Source organism: Gadus macrocephalus, chromosome 4, assembly GCF_031168955.1.
Source record: "Gadus macrocephalus chromosome 4, ASM3116895v1".
In the NCBI taxonomy this organism is placed as follows: Eukaryota; Metazoa; Chordata; class Actinopteri; order Gadiformes; family Gadidae; genus Gadus; species Gadus macrocephalus.
In genome coordinates, this window is record NC_082385.1 from 7,959,082 (window position 1) to 7,975,030 (window position 15,949).

At 39.3% G+C, this 15,949-nt stretch overlaps 3 protein-coding genes and 1 non-coding gene across 5 annotated transcripts in view; 3 read left to right on the forward strand and 1 right to left on the reverse strand.

Annotated features, from left to right (window-relative positions):
* Positions 1-15,949, reverse strand: part of LOC132455842 (protein crumbs homolog 1-like) — a 140,772-nt gene that overhangs the window by 89,742 nt on the left and 35,081 nt on the right. The gene's annotated exons all lie outside the window — the stretch shown is intronic.
* Positions 3,238-8,448, forward strand: LOC132454846 (steroidogenic factor 1-like). The gene is made up of 7 exons (XM_060048396.1): positions 3,238-3,246; positions 3,716-3,808; positions 3,928-4,069; positions 4,627-5,243; positions 6,077-6,196; positions 7,204-7,351; positions 7,721-8,448. Exons 1-7 carry the CDS (start codon positions 3,238-3,240, stop codon positions 7,972-7,974), a joined length of 1,383 nt encoding a protein of 460 aa, XP_059904379.1. The 3' UTR covers positions 7,975-8,448.
* On the forward strand, positions 10,554-15,702 carry psmb7 (proteasome 20S subunit beta 7). Of its 2 annotated transcripts, none has more exons than XM_060049866.1 (8): positions 10,554-10,714; positions 11,462-11,555; positions 12,508-12,605; positions 13,192-13,332; positions 14,026-14,141; positions 14,261-14,319; positions 14,529-14,680; positions 15,083-15,422. In XM_060049866.1, the coding sequence occupies exons 1-8, from the start codon at positions 10,653-10,655 to the stop codon at positions 15,111-15,113; spliced, it is 753 nt and encodes a 250-aa protein (XP_059905849.1). In that variant the 5' UTR covers positions 10,554-10,652; the 3' UTR covers positions 15,114-15,422. The 2 variants fall into 2 exon arrangements, with proteins under 2 accessions (XP_059905849.1, XP_059905848.1); XM_060049865.1 differs by lacking the exon at positions 15,083-15,422 and adding an exon at positions 15,460-15,702 and having other exon boundaries at positions 10,555-10,714.
* Positions 13,410-13,543, forward strand: LOC132456695 (small nucleolar RNA ACA64). The gene has a single exon (XR_009525561.1). It is a non-coding gene; the product is annotated as a small nucleolar RNA ACA64 (small nucleolar RNA).

The window sequence follows — 15,949 nt, forward strand, 5'->3', positions numbered from 1 at the left end:
CGTGGAGGAGAAAGGGAATGTACTCTCGGAGCTGAGCAGCCGGAAAGCTTCGGTGGAAGTTCAGCTCCCGGAGAACACCACCGGAGCTGCCGGACTGCCGCCGAGCTCCCCGCCCCTGCGGCCGCCGCCGAAGCTTCGGCGGCGGCCGCAGGGGCGGGGAGCTCGGCGGCGGCCGCAGGGGCGGGGAGCTCGGCGGCAGTCCGGCAGCTCAGCTCCCGGAGTACAATCCCTCTCTCCTCCATGTCGCGGTTCATGGACTTCAGAGAGTCTAGGCCAAAGTTCCTTTGCCCCAATTCTACTCAACAATGGCCGAGATATCCCCCACTACGAGTCTTTACTTGTTGTGGAAGTACCAGAGACGTCAGACGCAGTCTTATGATTCATAATATCATCCGAGGCGCACATAGCTTTTGGCCATGATATTAGGTATAGGAATATTATATAAATACCCATATATAATATTATTATTATTATTATATTATATTATATATAGATATAGAGCTCCAGGAGTCCGCAAACGGCCTTCTCCTCCATGCTGTGTTTCAGTCTGACAGCTCATTGGACAATGGGCAGCAGCTAATTTGCATTAAAGCTACAGATACCAGAAACAGCGCATTCTGAAGGGACTGAAACAGAGGGGAATAGAATAGCGGTAGGCAAAATTATTTTTCCTAAAAGCGATTACCAACAAACAGCTGCAAAAACATGTTTTCTGGAACTCAAATACTATGTTTACTTGTTGGGAATCACCATGATATGTCTCCTTTAAGTGATGAGTAAGCCCTAGTGAGCTCCGGTGTGCCACCTACTGGCGTGAAAGGGGCCTTGCAGAGCAGGAAGCACCTTGAGTAACAGTATTATTCAACGTTTCTGAAGAGGGTCAGGTCACTGGTAGTCCCTACTTACCAGCAGCCATTCATGACATTACTCTCGGGCAAAATCTAAACTCGAAATGACTTTCATTAATAGATTTATTTGGATGAATTACAGAAAACCTGGAGAATTTAGATTGATTATGGCCTAATTAGAATACTACTGCTTTTTAGTAGGCCTATGAGTTATAGTACATCAGAAGTAGTAGTAATGGTAACAGTCAAGGTAGTAAAAAAAGAAGATCTGAACAATGACCCAAATGCAGACAGAAACTCAGGTAGCAGGTCAACAAAAATTATGGAAAAACACAACGCATGACACAAACACCAACATGTTTCAGAATGTTACATAATTAGGCTACATGTTATCATAATATTCTGATATAATTAATAGGAATATATCATACGGTCCCATATATTTCAATGTGAAAACAACACGTGAGTAAGGTTTTGTGGGCAAAACTCAATGAGATATGTCTCCCATGGACAGAGCAAAGTCTGTCGGCATGATTCGATGTGCCCACGTGAACACTGCCTGACTGGGATGGAGAATCCAAGGGGTCAATCATGACAACATGTTCCTTGTTGAGAGAGAGGTTCTATAATCCTTGAGTATATTTAATCCAATATTTATTGCCTTATGGCAATTTTAGTAAAAGTCAGTTGAGGTCGGAACAAAAATGAAGTAATTAACTAATTTCACGGGGGGGAAACCATCGAGTAATCAGTGATAAATGAGGGGCAATAAAATGCTAACTGGGGACACCTGGTGGAGGGAAAAGATACTACACATAGACACAAACGATACTTTATTTGTGATCAGCTCTTTTATTTACCCTATGAAAGATTAGACCAATAGGGATAAAACACATACAAATATATCCATCTATCTATCTATCTATCTATCTATCTATCTATCTATCTATCTATCTATCTCTCTCTCTCTCTCTCTCTCTCTCTCTCTCTCTCTCTCTCTCTCTCTCTCTCTCTCTCTCTCTCTCTCTCTCTCTCTCTCTCTCTCTCTCTCTCTCTCTCTCTCTCTCTCTCTCTCTCTCTCCACCTCTCTGTCATATCTCTATTTCCATCGCTCTCATTCTATCCGTCTATCTATCTATCAATCTATCCCTTTCTCTCACTCTCTCTCCATCTCTCTCCTTCTCTCTTCCAATATCCATTTCTGTCTCTCTATATTCTTATCGTGTATCTATTCGTCTATCTATCTCTCTGTACGTCTGTCCGTCTGTCCGTGCGCCCGTCCGCCCGTCTGTATATACACATATACACATATACACGTGATCAGAAAGGTCGCCCTACTTATTGGGCCAACTGTGCAGTGGTCTGCTGGAGCCTATACAGTCAGTGGGTTCATCGGAGTTACAACAAAAATATTGCTGGAATGGAAAAATGCCCCTTAAAAATTAAACAATATAGGCCTAGGCCTATATCTACTAGGTCTTGCACAACTTAGTAATTTCAAGGTTTCGGCCGTGGAAATCCTGCACCCTCGCCAAGGTGAAAAAACATGAAAAATAAAAACAGGCAAAATATTGGATGAATACGATTTGAGAGGGTTGTCTTTATACCAAACATTGTAGGCCTATATTTTGCTAAAGTTCGGCATACTTCTTTTCTTTTTTATTTGGATGTTTAAGAAATAGGCTAGCCTATTTACAGGCATATATAGCAGTCGAACCGGTGAACCTAATTGAAACTGGTGAGACTTGCAGGTGTTTTAACAAACACGTTATCAGATAGGATAGATCAGGCTGTCGGTAAACATAACAAAATCTGAATTCTTAATAGGAATTGCAATAAAGTGGTTCAAGCAATACATGGAATATAGTAGTCGAAACAAAAAAACGTACTATCAATGTCTATCAATTAAAAGGCCTATACTAGAATCACACCCAAATATATTGTTGTCGATGTTTAGTTCTTCTATCTAGGCGTAGGCCTACTCCAAAAATTATTTCAAATTTATGTTCTAAAATTGCAAAATCGAATTGAAAAATATTTAAACGATGTAAAATATGTATTGTCTAAAATGTCCTATAAGGACGCACCTTCCTCTGGGCAATGACATGGGACTGACTCAAAACCGAAATGACGAAAATCATGAGTAAAATATTTTTCATGCAAATGTACATCTAAATTGTTTATATATTGGGCCTGTAGCCTCACGTCCTCCTATGTTGTTGCGGCTACGTTACCCATCCCTCAGGTAACGGAGGATGTTCCCGTGCACAGAGAGATCGACGCCCAACAAAACACACTTCTTTTCGTTTATTGCTCCCATTCTTCTTGTTTTTGAATGGTCATCGGAGATGCACGAGTCTTCAATACCTATTAATTAGACGCACTAAGGATGGAGAGGGTAAGCTGCCAAAATATAAATAGAAAACAGGCCTGTATCCTGTATAATGGAGAGAATAAGATTGCGGTTTCTCGTAATGCATTTCGTGAAAATGTGTGTTTTTTTTTTAATTAAGAACGTAAGCGATTCTAAATAGCCTTCGCCACTTTAAGGGATTAAGGGGGCAATACTAATAGGCCTATATAAATAAAAAAACACGCGCTCGAACAATTATTAATATAAAATATTAATAACAAATAGCCTAATAATAATATTGAATTGTTTTGATATCAATATACTTACCCATTGCTATATCATTTTTAGAATATGCCAGTGTTGCTGATTATTGGCCTACATGTAACACACATGAGTTTAATTTTCAAAAAGGTTGTCCAAATGCCATTTATTTTATTGTGCCTATACTTTGTACAAATTAATAAAATGGCATAAACGGCTCGTTACATGACCCGTGATGTTGTGATCGACGCAGTACCCGAGTGATGCTGACCTAGACATGTGCCCCGTGTGCGGGGACACAGTGTCCGGGTACCACTACGGACTACTGACCTGCGAAAGTTGTAAGGTAATAGCCTCTTTAACTGTTTTTTAGACGATGTTTTTTTGTGATATATAAGTATAGGCCAATATAGCCCTCTCTATACCCTATATTCTTACTGACGTAATGATAATTTACCCAAATAGGGATTCTTCAAACGCACGGTTCAAAACAACAAGAGTTACACTTGTTCAGAAAGCCAAGATTGCAGGATCGATAAAACTCAGAGGAAGAGATGTCCTTTCTGTAGGTTCCAGAAGTGCCTTCGTGTTGGAATGCGATTGGAAGGTAAGAGGATATAATAATTGTATAGCATAAGCATTATTCATTACATAATTTATTTGTATTATTGTTATTATTATTCAACAGGCCTAACCTGAGCACAGATTTGCCAATGATGCAAAGTAAAAGTCCATATATGTCTGTTCAAGTTCAAAACGTTTTCATAATTTTAATTTGAGGAGATACACAATTTCTAGAATCAATTGTAATACAATTTGTGCATTTTAAAGGAGATACATATAAATGGCCCATGCAACCAAATTAATATGAATGTGTGAAGAGGTGGAATAAGGTTATAAACTATTAAGTTGTAACATGAGTGCAATTTACATAACGAGGATGGTAAAAAATTCTTATCCGTAAAACTTATTTTGTGGTCTACTAAAAATGAATTTGTATATTTAATGGGCATAGAGTTGGTGAGATGGAGTATGGACCAAGACTCTGCCTCTGCCACGTGGTAGGGATGGATGGAGAATCGAAACGGTATAATATATGATCAATAAATGTATGATAATAATACTAATATAGGCCTACTGCTCTTATTCCTATCCCCGTGTTAGCTGTCCGAGCAGACCGGATGCGTGGTGGCAGAAACAGGTTCGGCCCAATGTACAAGCGCCACCGTGCCCTCAAGCAGCAGAAAAACGCTCTGCTCCAGAGTCACGGTCTCAAGGCAGAATACACCCCGGATCTTATTTCTCCTCCAACCAGGACACCGTTCAACTTCACCAACATCAACATTAACACCACCCCCAGCGACACCATCACCTCCGACCTCCATCCACAAACTCACAGCGGCTACAGCTTCTACCAAAACCAACCACGCCACGAGAGCCCCCAGCACTACCACGTATCGCCACTGGGGGCGCTCTACTCGCCGGTCCATGCCGTGGCGGTGATTGGCGACTGCTCTGGCATCCCCGGCATCCCCCAGGCCCAGTGCTCTGGCTCCTTCTCGGCCCAGGGGCCTGCACTGCCTCACCTGCTGGTTGAATTCCTGCGTTGTGAGCTGGATGAGCTCCAGGTGCGGAGTAAGGTCATTGGCCGTCTCGAGCAGATGCAAGGGGAAGGGGGGTGGGGTGGGTTAGGGGCGACCCACATGTATCTCATGGTGGACCAGATGCTGTTCTACATCGTGGAATGGGCTCGTGGGAGCGTCTTCTTCAAAGAGCTGAAGGTAAATGTACCTCGTCTGAAGATAGCAGTTTGTTATAATTTCTGATTTAGGGATGGTTACATCTTTTGATGGTTACAGTGAAGGCCTAACACACATGCAGGCATGCACAAAGCCTCACACAGACACACACAGGCAGACAGAGAAACCCACAAACATACAGGGACACTCACACACACACACACACACACAGGCCAAGACACACACTAACACAAACACGCATTGTTTTTTATCTCATTCGTTATTGCTAGAATAAAGGATTAGTTTTACCATTTGTTAATAGAGTGTTCACATGGCTTTAAGTGTGTGTTTCGTAGCTATAATGGTTTCAGCAATCAGAATTTGTTTGCATGGTGGAATAGTAAAAGGGTTTGTATCTGTATTTACTTGATGAAAATAATTTGTTTATTTGTTATATCTTAAATTACACCAAACCAAAGAAAGACTACAGAGCATCATTTTTTTCTAAATTTGTGTGCATGTGTGTGTTTTCATGTTTGTGAGTGCTTGCTTCTGTGTTACATTTGTGTGTGTGTGTGTGTGTGTGTGTGTGTGTGTGTGTGTGTGTGTGTGTGTGTGTGTGTGTGTGTGTGTGTGTGTGTGTGTGTGTGTGTGTGTGTGTGTTTGTTTGTGTGTGTGTCGGGTGTGTGTGAGTGTGTGTGTGTGTATTCGGCTCGTGACTGCTTGCTTCTGTGTGTCTGTGTGTGTGTATGTGTGTGGGTGTGTGTGTGTGTGTGTGTGTGTGTGTGTGTGTGTGTGTGTGTGTGTGTGTGTGTGTGTGTGTGTGTGTGTGTGTGTGTGTGTGTGTGTGTGTGTGTGTGTGTGTCATCTACCAGGTGAGTGACCAGATGAAACTGCTGCACCACTGCTGGTGTGAGCTGCTGGTCCTGGACATGGTCTCCAGGCAGCTCCAACATGGCCGACAGGGAAGTCTGGTCCTGGTCACTGGACAGGAGGTCAGCGCTCCATCCTACAAGGCCTCATATCTTAGCCTATTAGAACCACCATTTCTGTGGATTGTCACCTGCCTTAAAAGGTCCTTTACTCAGTAGATGATGGTGTCTGTCACGAAAGACTTTGTGTTTCTTTTTCATGTTTTTTTATTTTGAAACATTTTTTAGAAAATAATGTCTTAATTCTTACTATGTATTGACTATATATGGCAACACTTTGCATTAGAGTTTCCTGTCACAGTTAAATTTCATGTGTGATGATCATGGTTACAAACATTGACAACATGTACTTACCTAATCAAAACCATTACCCCAACCACACGTGTTAAGTTGCTTGTTTAATAACACTGGAACAGATACTATTTAAAGGGTGACCCTATACTATATATTTCCTTATTGATTGACTCACGATTTATTGATTGATTGACCATTCATACCTTTGTGTGGACTGCAAAGACAGCAAAGTTATCATTTCAGGCTATTTTAAGGGAGTAAAGAGAAAGAGGGCAGAAGAAAACAGAAGAGAGCAAGATCTGGAAACTACACAGTCCCCTCCCTCTCTGCTCCCTCCCTCCCTGCTCCCTCCCTCCCTCCCTCTCTGCTCCCTCCCTCCCTCCCTCCCTCGGTTCTGGGCAAGTGGGAAGTGTTACATTCACCCATCTGTGATTGACAGGCAATATGGATTCCCCGAACCACTCAGGTAAGGACGAGATGCCCCGATTGGTTAGAAATTAGCCCGGAGTGTTCTGCTATCAACATAGACTCATACCGAGGCGGATGCAGTCAACTCAAAACAGATATTCTCCCAGAGCCTTTAAATCAAAGCATACTCATAACAGGTGGCTGGGCCGTTTCTAACAAATTACACTCAGATAATAGCTGTTGAGTCTTAGCTTCAGCAGCTTTAAGGCCTACTAGATGTTAACCACCCTACGTAGGATATGAACGGTGGATGTGGAAAGCCGAATGCATTGGGATGGTGTGTATCTGAGCAGTACCTCTGTGTCTAGGTGGATCTGCCGGCATTAGTCAGCCCTGCCGGTCCCCTGCTCAGAACTCTGGTCCAGAAGGGACAGGATCTGCTGGAATCCTTCCGGAAGTTGCAGGTCGACCGCAATGAGGTGGTCTGCTTCAAGTATCTCATCCTCTTCAATACAGGTAGGTGTTGTCTGCTGAACATATTGTTTTATGGTTTTAGTATTAGTATTACTAATATACTGTGTTATTTAGTGTTCTCACTTGTGTTTTCTGTGTATTGTTTGGTGACAAAGACGTTATTTCTGATATCACACAATTTAAGGAGGGTATTTTTATTACTAATGGGAAGTCATTGTTATGTTTCTTGTATCTAGGCAGAAAATGGATTACATTTTATCATATTTGATATCATATTTGGTTTTATTTGATCTTCAACTTAAACTGATATCCTTGTAGTTAACATAATATGTATACAGTTTAATTTGTAGCGTCCTATTCTATATAATTAATGTCATTGCATTGGCGCTTCTCTTTCTATCTTGTCTGCAGATGTGAAACACGTTGAAAACCAGTCGTTTGTGGAGAATGTCAAGGAGCAAGTTCATAGGGCGCTGCTTGAATATACACTGTGTGCCTATCCCCAATTCCTTGACAAGTTTGATAAGCTGCTACTGTGCTGGTCAGACCTATGTGCCCTCAGCACGCTTGCTGAGGAGTATCTATGTTCTAAGGATATTTGTGGTGAAGTGCCCTGTAACAATCTGCTTAATGAGTTGCTGCATGCAAAGCACCATTCCATGTGAAAGATGCTATGATTTCTAATATTTGTTGTGTTATGTGTAAAGTATATTGAAGTGCATATTTGAAAGATACTCTAAATTGAATTCTAAATGGATAATTTTGTTTTTGTAGCCATATTGTACAAAGTGCCACTAAAGAAAATGTGACTATAAGGACGGTGGCTGATTGGAAACAAGTTCTTTGAAGCTTGTTTACTGACCTATATTCCAACTAACCAATCCCCAATAACTAACAACACTGAAACATCCCAAACAAAAAATGTGAAGAAACTTCACAGAATATTTGTACATTGTGTACTTACATTTATACTGACACACAAAAATATTTTGCCGTTAATTTTTTTGAATACCAAATTACAAAACAATGCAGTGATCTGTGTATCCTTTTTATAGCATTTAATCTGTGAATGTACGAACAATAACAAAAGTAACAAATGTAATTTATGTTGTTTGCTTAAAGCAAAAAAAAAAAGTAAACAGTGTCTGGTATCTTTTTTTTACTGGTTCTGACTGCTATATCGCTATATTCTGTGCCACAAACTTCACTCAGTAACAAAATATTAATGATATTAGTAATGCAGCCAACCAATCAAGCCAATTAAATGTGTTAATTGATATTGTAACCTATTGTCGTTTCATTATAAACAGCATCATTTTTTATGCCTGGGTGCCTAGGTGAATTAAGTGCATAAACCCAGCCATTTATGTTGTTCAAAAACAAAAGCCTCCAGCAGTTTGTTATTAAATGTTCCTAGGCTACGCAGTGGGGGGGGGGGGGGGGGGGGGGGGGAGCATTGAGCTTGTAGAGGGTATTAAAATATTGGTTGCTTTGAAGAGCTTTGGGCCGTCTAAACATGTGACATGCAAATCAAGATGTTAAATAATACCCATAAACAACTTAACATAATGATGATAAAGACAACATTTTAGAGACAACCTTTGTACTCTCCAGAACTAGTTTTATTGAAAGACCATTTTTCTATAAATGTAGTCCAAATGTTGAATTAAATTGCAGATAGCAGTAATAGTTATTGATGATTTATTGTAAGTCGCTTTGATAGTAAATGGTAGTAAATTTGATCTGCTAAATGGCCTTAATGTAAAAGATGCCAACACAAAGATTCATTCAGAATTCAAATCACATTTTACATATGACATGAAATATTATAAGTAATTTAGTATGATAATTAAGAAGCTTTAGTTTGCTTGAATCAGTTTTAAATTGGTGTGATAGGTATCGCTCAAATTGTTAATGTATTTATATTTCCATGAAAGAGGTAAATGATTATGTTCGCTAAATAAATGAATACTTTTGCAGATGTAAACATGGCAAATATATTTTCAAGCATACCCTCTTGGAAGTATGTTTTTTGTTACACCAAATCAAATAAATAATATTATTCACCATCCTTCATCCTTCAAAATGTATATTTCTAATATCACGCCATAATTTGGGGTCCATTGTTCCAATGTAACAGCACAAATGACCGGTAACTGTCAACTCTGAAATCCTAACATTTTATACAATTTAATGAAGCAAAAAATAACTAATCTAAATTCTAACCACTAACTTGTGATTTATAGAACATTTAAATGGCAAAGCAGGCTATAAGTGTGATGAGGAGAGTATCCCTTTGACATTTCTCCAGGTTGAGGCCTAGTCCAACTCGAAAAGCAGATCCCTCTGATTACTCTTTATCCACCTGTTTTCTATCTAGCTCTCTTGATAGACGCCCCCAATCAAAGTAATGCACTAGAGACGCTTCCTGCCTGACATCCATTTGATCTGCTTCCCCTGATAGCAACCCACTTTTTCCTAAATTACCTTGCCAACCAGCTGGTATCAGATTGGCATTCATCCCATTGAAGTGAAAAACATGACCACCCCATTGGAACAACTTAATCCGTTGAATGTATCTGTTTACACTGTGATCACTTTTGGTAATAATGTAATGCTAAAATCTGTTTGTCAGATGCCTAGCCAGGAATTACACTGATGATTATTAGAATGTTTGTATAAATAGGCCTTTATTTTTTTAAATAATCGAACAGTCAAAGGCATGTAAATAAGAAAAAAATCATGTTGTTATTTTAAATCACTCAGATGATGAATATGTCATAAATCATCATCCTTTATAAATTCATAAATTGTCTTTCATAAAAGTACTTTGAAGGGATTTTGGTCATTTTATTGAAAGTCGAATGTCATTTTTTGTTTCTGAAGTCCCACATGTTTTTGACCCATTTGGATTCATTACATATTGGACAGAGATTAGACAAAGATTGTACAGTTAATAATTATTCTGAACAGTTTTTTCTGCGTTTGAAAAATGTGACTGCAGTAGCTTACATTTTACCATAACCCCCTACATGAATACCAAAATAGTTGCAGTGTGCATTGTTTTACCAACTACTCCAGTGAATGCACAACATCCGGGTGACCGGTTAACATAAATAGCTGTTCTCTACAATAAACAGTCTAACAACATTTTATTTTGTGGTCAAAAACATGGATATTTTTTTTGTTATTATTAAGCATTATTATTTATGCATTATTTTCTTCATTTTGGATCTGAAATGACAACGTACCCTGTCGTGAGCATGGTCGTGACCATACATCCTGTATACATCCTCTCAGGGCCGACTGCTTCCCGGAAACGAACCTTAATTCTAAAAGAAACATGGCGACTTTGTCTGTTAGCCGGGCACCTCTTGGAGGTTTCAGTTTCGAAAACTGTAAAAGGTAAGGTTGTGATGGATATGAATGTGACATATTATGTGCAATGCAGTTTACATCAGGGACAAGCTCGGAAAAGTATGAATTTAGATTGGGTGTACTTAGGATGAGGCTACTAGCCCGCTACAGCTGGTACGTGCTTGAATGACTAAGGCTTTTAGTCCTGAAAATGCCTTTTTGAAATTAATGTAGACTAATTTAATGTCCGAGAGTGTAACAATTAATTAGTTTAGTTTAGTTTTTGTTATTCAAATATTTTCTCATTGTGGAGAAGTTTGATATTATAAAAATGGTGTTGCCAGTTATGTCCAGTGAGTGAGCATGCTAGGTTAGCTTCTGCTAACGCAATGGACTGAATGAGACGTTCACTGGGGATACAACATCAACACAGTCATGCAATGAAACGTTACTGATTTAATTTTAGTCCATTTATTTAGGAATGAGTGACAAGTTTAGGTGAAACGTTGGGATGGTTCCTTTCGAACTTCACGCATGACATTCGTGGATATTGGCATTTTGGATTTGATTTCACCAGGCCTAAATTAACTATGTTTCAGAGTGATATTCAGGCGCTCTGAAACTCTCTCTTAAACCTTCAAAAGTACAAGATAATATTTTCGTCACTTTGGCATTTTTATTGCATTTTAGTATACATTTGAATTGTAAAAAAATAAATATAAGACAACGTGTTTAAATAGCCTAGGATGCATTTACTTGTCCATATTTATACAAATCCTTTTGATAAATTTTTAGAAATGCAGTTTTGGAAGCCGATTCTGCAAAGCTGGGATCCAGCGTACCTGCAGCACGCAAAACTGGTACCACAATCTGTGGTATTGTTTTCAAGGTAAGTGAAACAATCTGGTAAAGAGGAAAACGGGGCATGGTCCAATTAAATGTTTTGCGTTTCTGATCTCTGAATTACTAACCTCACTGTTCCCGTTACCCCATATTTAGCTGTCAAATGTTTGGAACGACAACTTAATATGGAAGCATATATGTAGCAAAATTCAAATGGCAATGCAATTCAATAATTCATTACATTATGCAATTGACAATTCGTTATGTAATTTAATAATGTAATTTGTATGCATATTAAAATACACTTTGAATGACGTATTTACAAATTACATTATTAAATTACATAATGAATTGTCAATTGCATAATGTAATGACTTATTGAATTGCAAATTGCATTGCCATTTGAATTTTGCTACATATATGCTTCCATAACTTAACTCTTTTACAGCTGCTTCCACACATAGTTTTTAACCAAACATCTTCCAGTAATATCAATGTTTCAGTGTATGTTCATTTATTGCTCTACTATACACCAAGTAGTTTCCTCATGGCTACGAATTATCAGGGTGTCAGTTTCTATGAACAAGACGTTTATGAAAAATAAGAACTCAATTAAGATCAACAAATATCTTTAGATGTCATCGATCTACTCAACCCTATAAGCATATCACGGGGCCCTATGTGGGCCCCTGACCTCAATGCCTCAACCCATGTCCCAGCTAACAGGATCTTAGTTTCAGTGGACTCAGAGGGGCAATCAATGATTGATTAAAGGCAGACTTCTGGGAAAGGTATGACATTTAAAAGTCAAAAGAATCAACAACAGGCTCTGCTTTCCCTGTCCGTAACAAAAGTATCTCCAATGTTGAAGAAAAGTAATTGTCTAATATTTTTGTAAATCTTTAACGCTTTTGAAGTAAATTTTTCAATGGACTAAGGTGCTACATAATTGAATACCAAATGTATTTAAAGATGGTGTATATAATTGTCTTTTGAAGGATGGGATTGTCCTTGGGGCAGACACCAGAGCTACTGAAGGAATGATCGTGGCAGACAAGAACTGCTCAAAGATCCACTACATTTCACCCAATATTTAGTGAGTACTGGAGCTTTGAAGCAAGCAGCTTCATTATGTTGGCATGCTGGGTCATCTTACTGTAATATGAACTAATATGCTTCTAAAAAAGAAGCATAATTTCCCCACACTTGTTTACAACATTGTAAAAAGCTATTTAACTAGTCATGATAAACTCTTGGTACTTGATTTTACCCGCTAGTGTACCTGTGGACGGTACTCCCGGTGCATTGAGGTTTGAGTTTTGATTTGGGTTCACTAGAAATCGTAGGTTGTCGACAAGCATGAGATTGTGGTCCTACAAGTCCACGCTTGAAACGTTAATCAATTCATACATTTATAGGTAACATTAATCAATTCATATTTATAGGTCCTTGAGCTTGCAAGTGCCCTTTAAGTGTTGTTTCATTCGTCGGCTTACAGCTTGCACGTCCACTTTCTGCTTGTGGGCTAAACATTGTGATGTAGCTTATTACTCACTTTACTTTGAAATGAGTAAAGACCAATGTAACAAAGTCGCAAATGAGGAGTAGGTGTGTCTTTCATCGTTATAGTTGGGACGTTTGTGAATACATGTAGTGATGCGACTTTTGTTTTGCTTCTGCAGTTGCTGCGGGGCCGGCACGGCTGCGGACACGGAGATGACCACCCAGATCATATCCTCCAACCTAGAGTTGCACGGCCTTTCCACCGGCAGGCTGCCTCGCGTTGCTACAGCTAACCGCATGCTCAAGCAGATGCTTTTCAGGTATGAACCTCTGTAGCTTGGCTTCCGTCTGTATGTAAATGTTTAAATGGCTTTTTAAATTGGAAGTTTTTCGTGGCACAAACTGAAAATGACCTCTGGTGTATCAGTCAGCTGGGGTCAGATTACTGTGCCTACATTGATGTTGGGTGCGTTAATGCTTATCACTTGTTCTACACGCTGGCCAGCTGATAAAACCAATGCTCCCACAAAATTCTTAAAGGAATCCAATTGGAAACCAGTCTTAATGGTTGTTGTTATTTATGACCAGCCAGAATGAACTAAAATGTAATCCAGTCAGCACATATATGCAGGTTAGCCAGCATCTAGTCTGACAAATCTGATTTTATATTAATATTCAAAAGTCTGACAAGCAGACAAGCACAAATCTGTGTGAATGGGGCATTTCAGTTAAATTAATTGTAACTTTGTTGCGACCAATTATGTTGGTGGATGCTTGATTCTGTAAGCGCATTTTCGGCTTCCTTCGAACACAAACTCAGCAAGCACCAACCTTTCTTGGTGGGAAAATAAGCTAAAACGTGATGCCGACATTCTTAAACAAAGCCCATGTTAAGGTTTAAACGCGTTGCAGACTAGTCTGGATTTCTTTTCCTATGTACCATTAAATTCTGGTCCACTTTCATCCCAATTCTTTGTCGTACCCTTATTAATGAAGATGTGTTCATTGTTCAGGTACCAGGGCTACATCGGCGCTGCTCTTGTGCTTGGGGGCGTGGACTGTATGGGCCCCCACCTGTACAGCATCTACCCCCACGGCTCCACGGACAAGTTGCCCTATGTCACCATGGGTGGGTTCACGATTCACATGGATGCTGTTTGAAGAGCAGAATACCTTTTTAGATATTGAAAATGAAAAGCACTGCTACGATGGAATTGAATTCGTTTTGATCCTTTTATTTTTTTTAAGGTTCTGGGTCCCTTGCAGCGATGGCAGTATTTGAGGATCGCTACAAGCCCGATATGGAGGCGAGTCTTGTTGTTTGTCTTATGCAAAGTTGGGGTCAGGTGACATGCATTTATAACACGGCTTGGTTGATTAAAAAGGGATGTTCACGATAGTAGCTCCATTAATCTCATTAAAATGTTGCTGTAATGTCAGCATAATTCTATTTAGTTTGAAGCATTAACAAATACGATCAATTGATTACCATTTCCATCCCGTTTAATTTCCTCAGGTGGAAGAGGCCAAGAGGCTCGTGCGTGATGCTATCGCTGGAGGAATCTTCAATGATCTGGGCTCCGGTAGCAACATTGACCTGTGTGTCATCACCAAAGGCAACGTGGATTACATCAGGCCCCACGATGAGGCTAACAAGAAGGGTGTCAGGTAAATAATGTTCTTAAAATGAGGACAAACAGGGCCCAAACAATTGAATTTCACTTTAGAGTGCTGTTTGAATGCTAATTGTAAAAATAGCACAGCTGGAACTTAACCAGATAATAAACTCGCAAATAGAGGTTTTCAATACATTACACAGTTGACTCAGTATTCAGTTATACCATTACCTTAGTATTCTATGATTCTAAAAGGTTATTAGACTGCAAAAATGTAACAATTTCCGTTTCCAGGGGTGCATTGCTTGCAAGCCTGATTCATTTTTTTTAACCTGAAATACTGTTTGGATGATATTAAGGTTAAAACCAGATACTTAATCATAACTGCATCGTAGCTGGAAATAATTGTAGAGATGATGCCTGACTTCTACCCTGTTGCCTGTTTTGCTTGAAGAGTAAATGAGCTTGAAACCTTATGCCAGTAAGTAAAATGTGTTCCCTAGAAGTACAAAGTTGGCACGGTCCATCTCACCTGCCTCTAATATTGTGCTGTGTTTTGTGTACTAATCCTTTAACTGAAAGTTTTACGTTTTTTCGTCGTTCATTTCTACTTACCTCAAGTCACTTAACTAACTTGCATGCGAGTTCCCAGAGTTAAATCGGTGTGCTGTGATCTTGATGGATGGGTTTTTATGATGTGTCAATTCAAATGCCAATTATAAATGGTCTATATTTAACCATTACCTTGTTTAAAAAAATATGGATCCTCAACACTAGGTTGTTCACTGTAGAAAAGTTGTCTAATTCAGGTGTTTATTTTCTTCTATCCAGGACTGGTGATTACAAGTACAAAAAAGGAACAACTGGAGTTTTGACCAAAGTAATAACCCCCTTAAACCTGGACACCGTTGGAGAGCACGTACAGACCATGGACACGTCCTAATCTGCTCCCGTCTCTTTATGTTCCTGAAAACACCCCCTCCTTTTGCCATTCTATACCTAGTAGTAGATATGGTATGTTTTTCAATAAAAATGAATGGTTTTCAATAAAGATGTAATGCCTATACCTGTTAACGTCCCTCTCTGAATGTGTTATGTCATTTGAACATACCTTGAGTTTTCAGCAATTTTAAAGTTAATTCAGGTGCTATTGATCATGTGTGACCAGTGGTTGGAATAAACTCTGAAATACAGGATACGATCTCGGCAATGTGCCTTTAATGTTTTATTGTATTGCTGGGTCAGTGGGCTCAAATCGGAAAGTCCAATACTGCAGTGTTTGTTATAGAAATAATAAAACACACTAAACTATTGAGTTCAA

What these genes read in the sequence shown, in the direction of transcription:
- LOC132454846 (XM_060048396.1), top strand. An exon ending in TGTTGGAATGCGATTGGAAG is followed by an intron (nt 4,070 to 4,626) that starts GTAAGAGGATAT and finishes TCCCCGTGTTAG; the next exon opens with CTGTCCGAGCAGACCGGATG. An exon ending in TCCTGGTCACTGGACAGGAG is followed by an intron (nt 6,197 to 7,203) that starts GTCAGCGCTCCA and finishes CTCTGTGTCTAG; the next exon opens with GTGGATCTGCCGGCATTAGT.
- psmb7 (XM_060049865.1), top strand. Translation starts at nt 10,653, where the DNA reads ATGGCGACTTTGTCTGTTAGCCGGGCACCTCTTGGAGGTTTCAGTTTC. An exon ending in TACATTTCACCCAATATTTA is followed by an intron (nt 12,606 to 13,191) that starts GTGAGTACTGGA and finishes TTGCTTCTGCAG; the next exon opens with TTGCTGCGGGGCCGGCACGG. An exon ending in GCTAACAAGAAGGGTGTCAG is followed by an intron (nt 14,681 to 15,459) that starts GTAAATAATGTT and finishes TCTTCTATCCAG; the next exon opens with GACTGGTGATTACAAGTACA.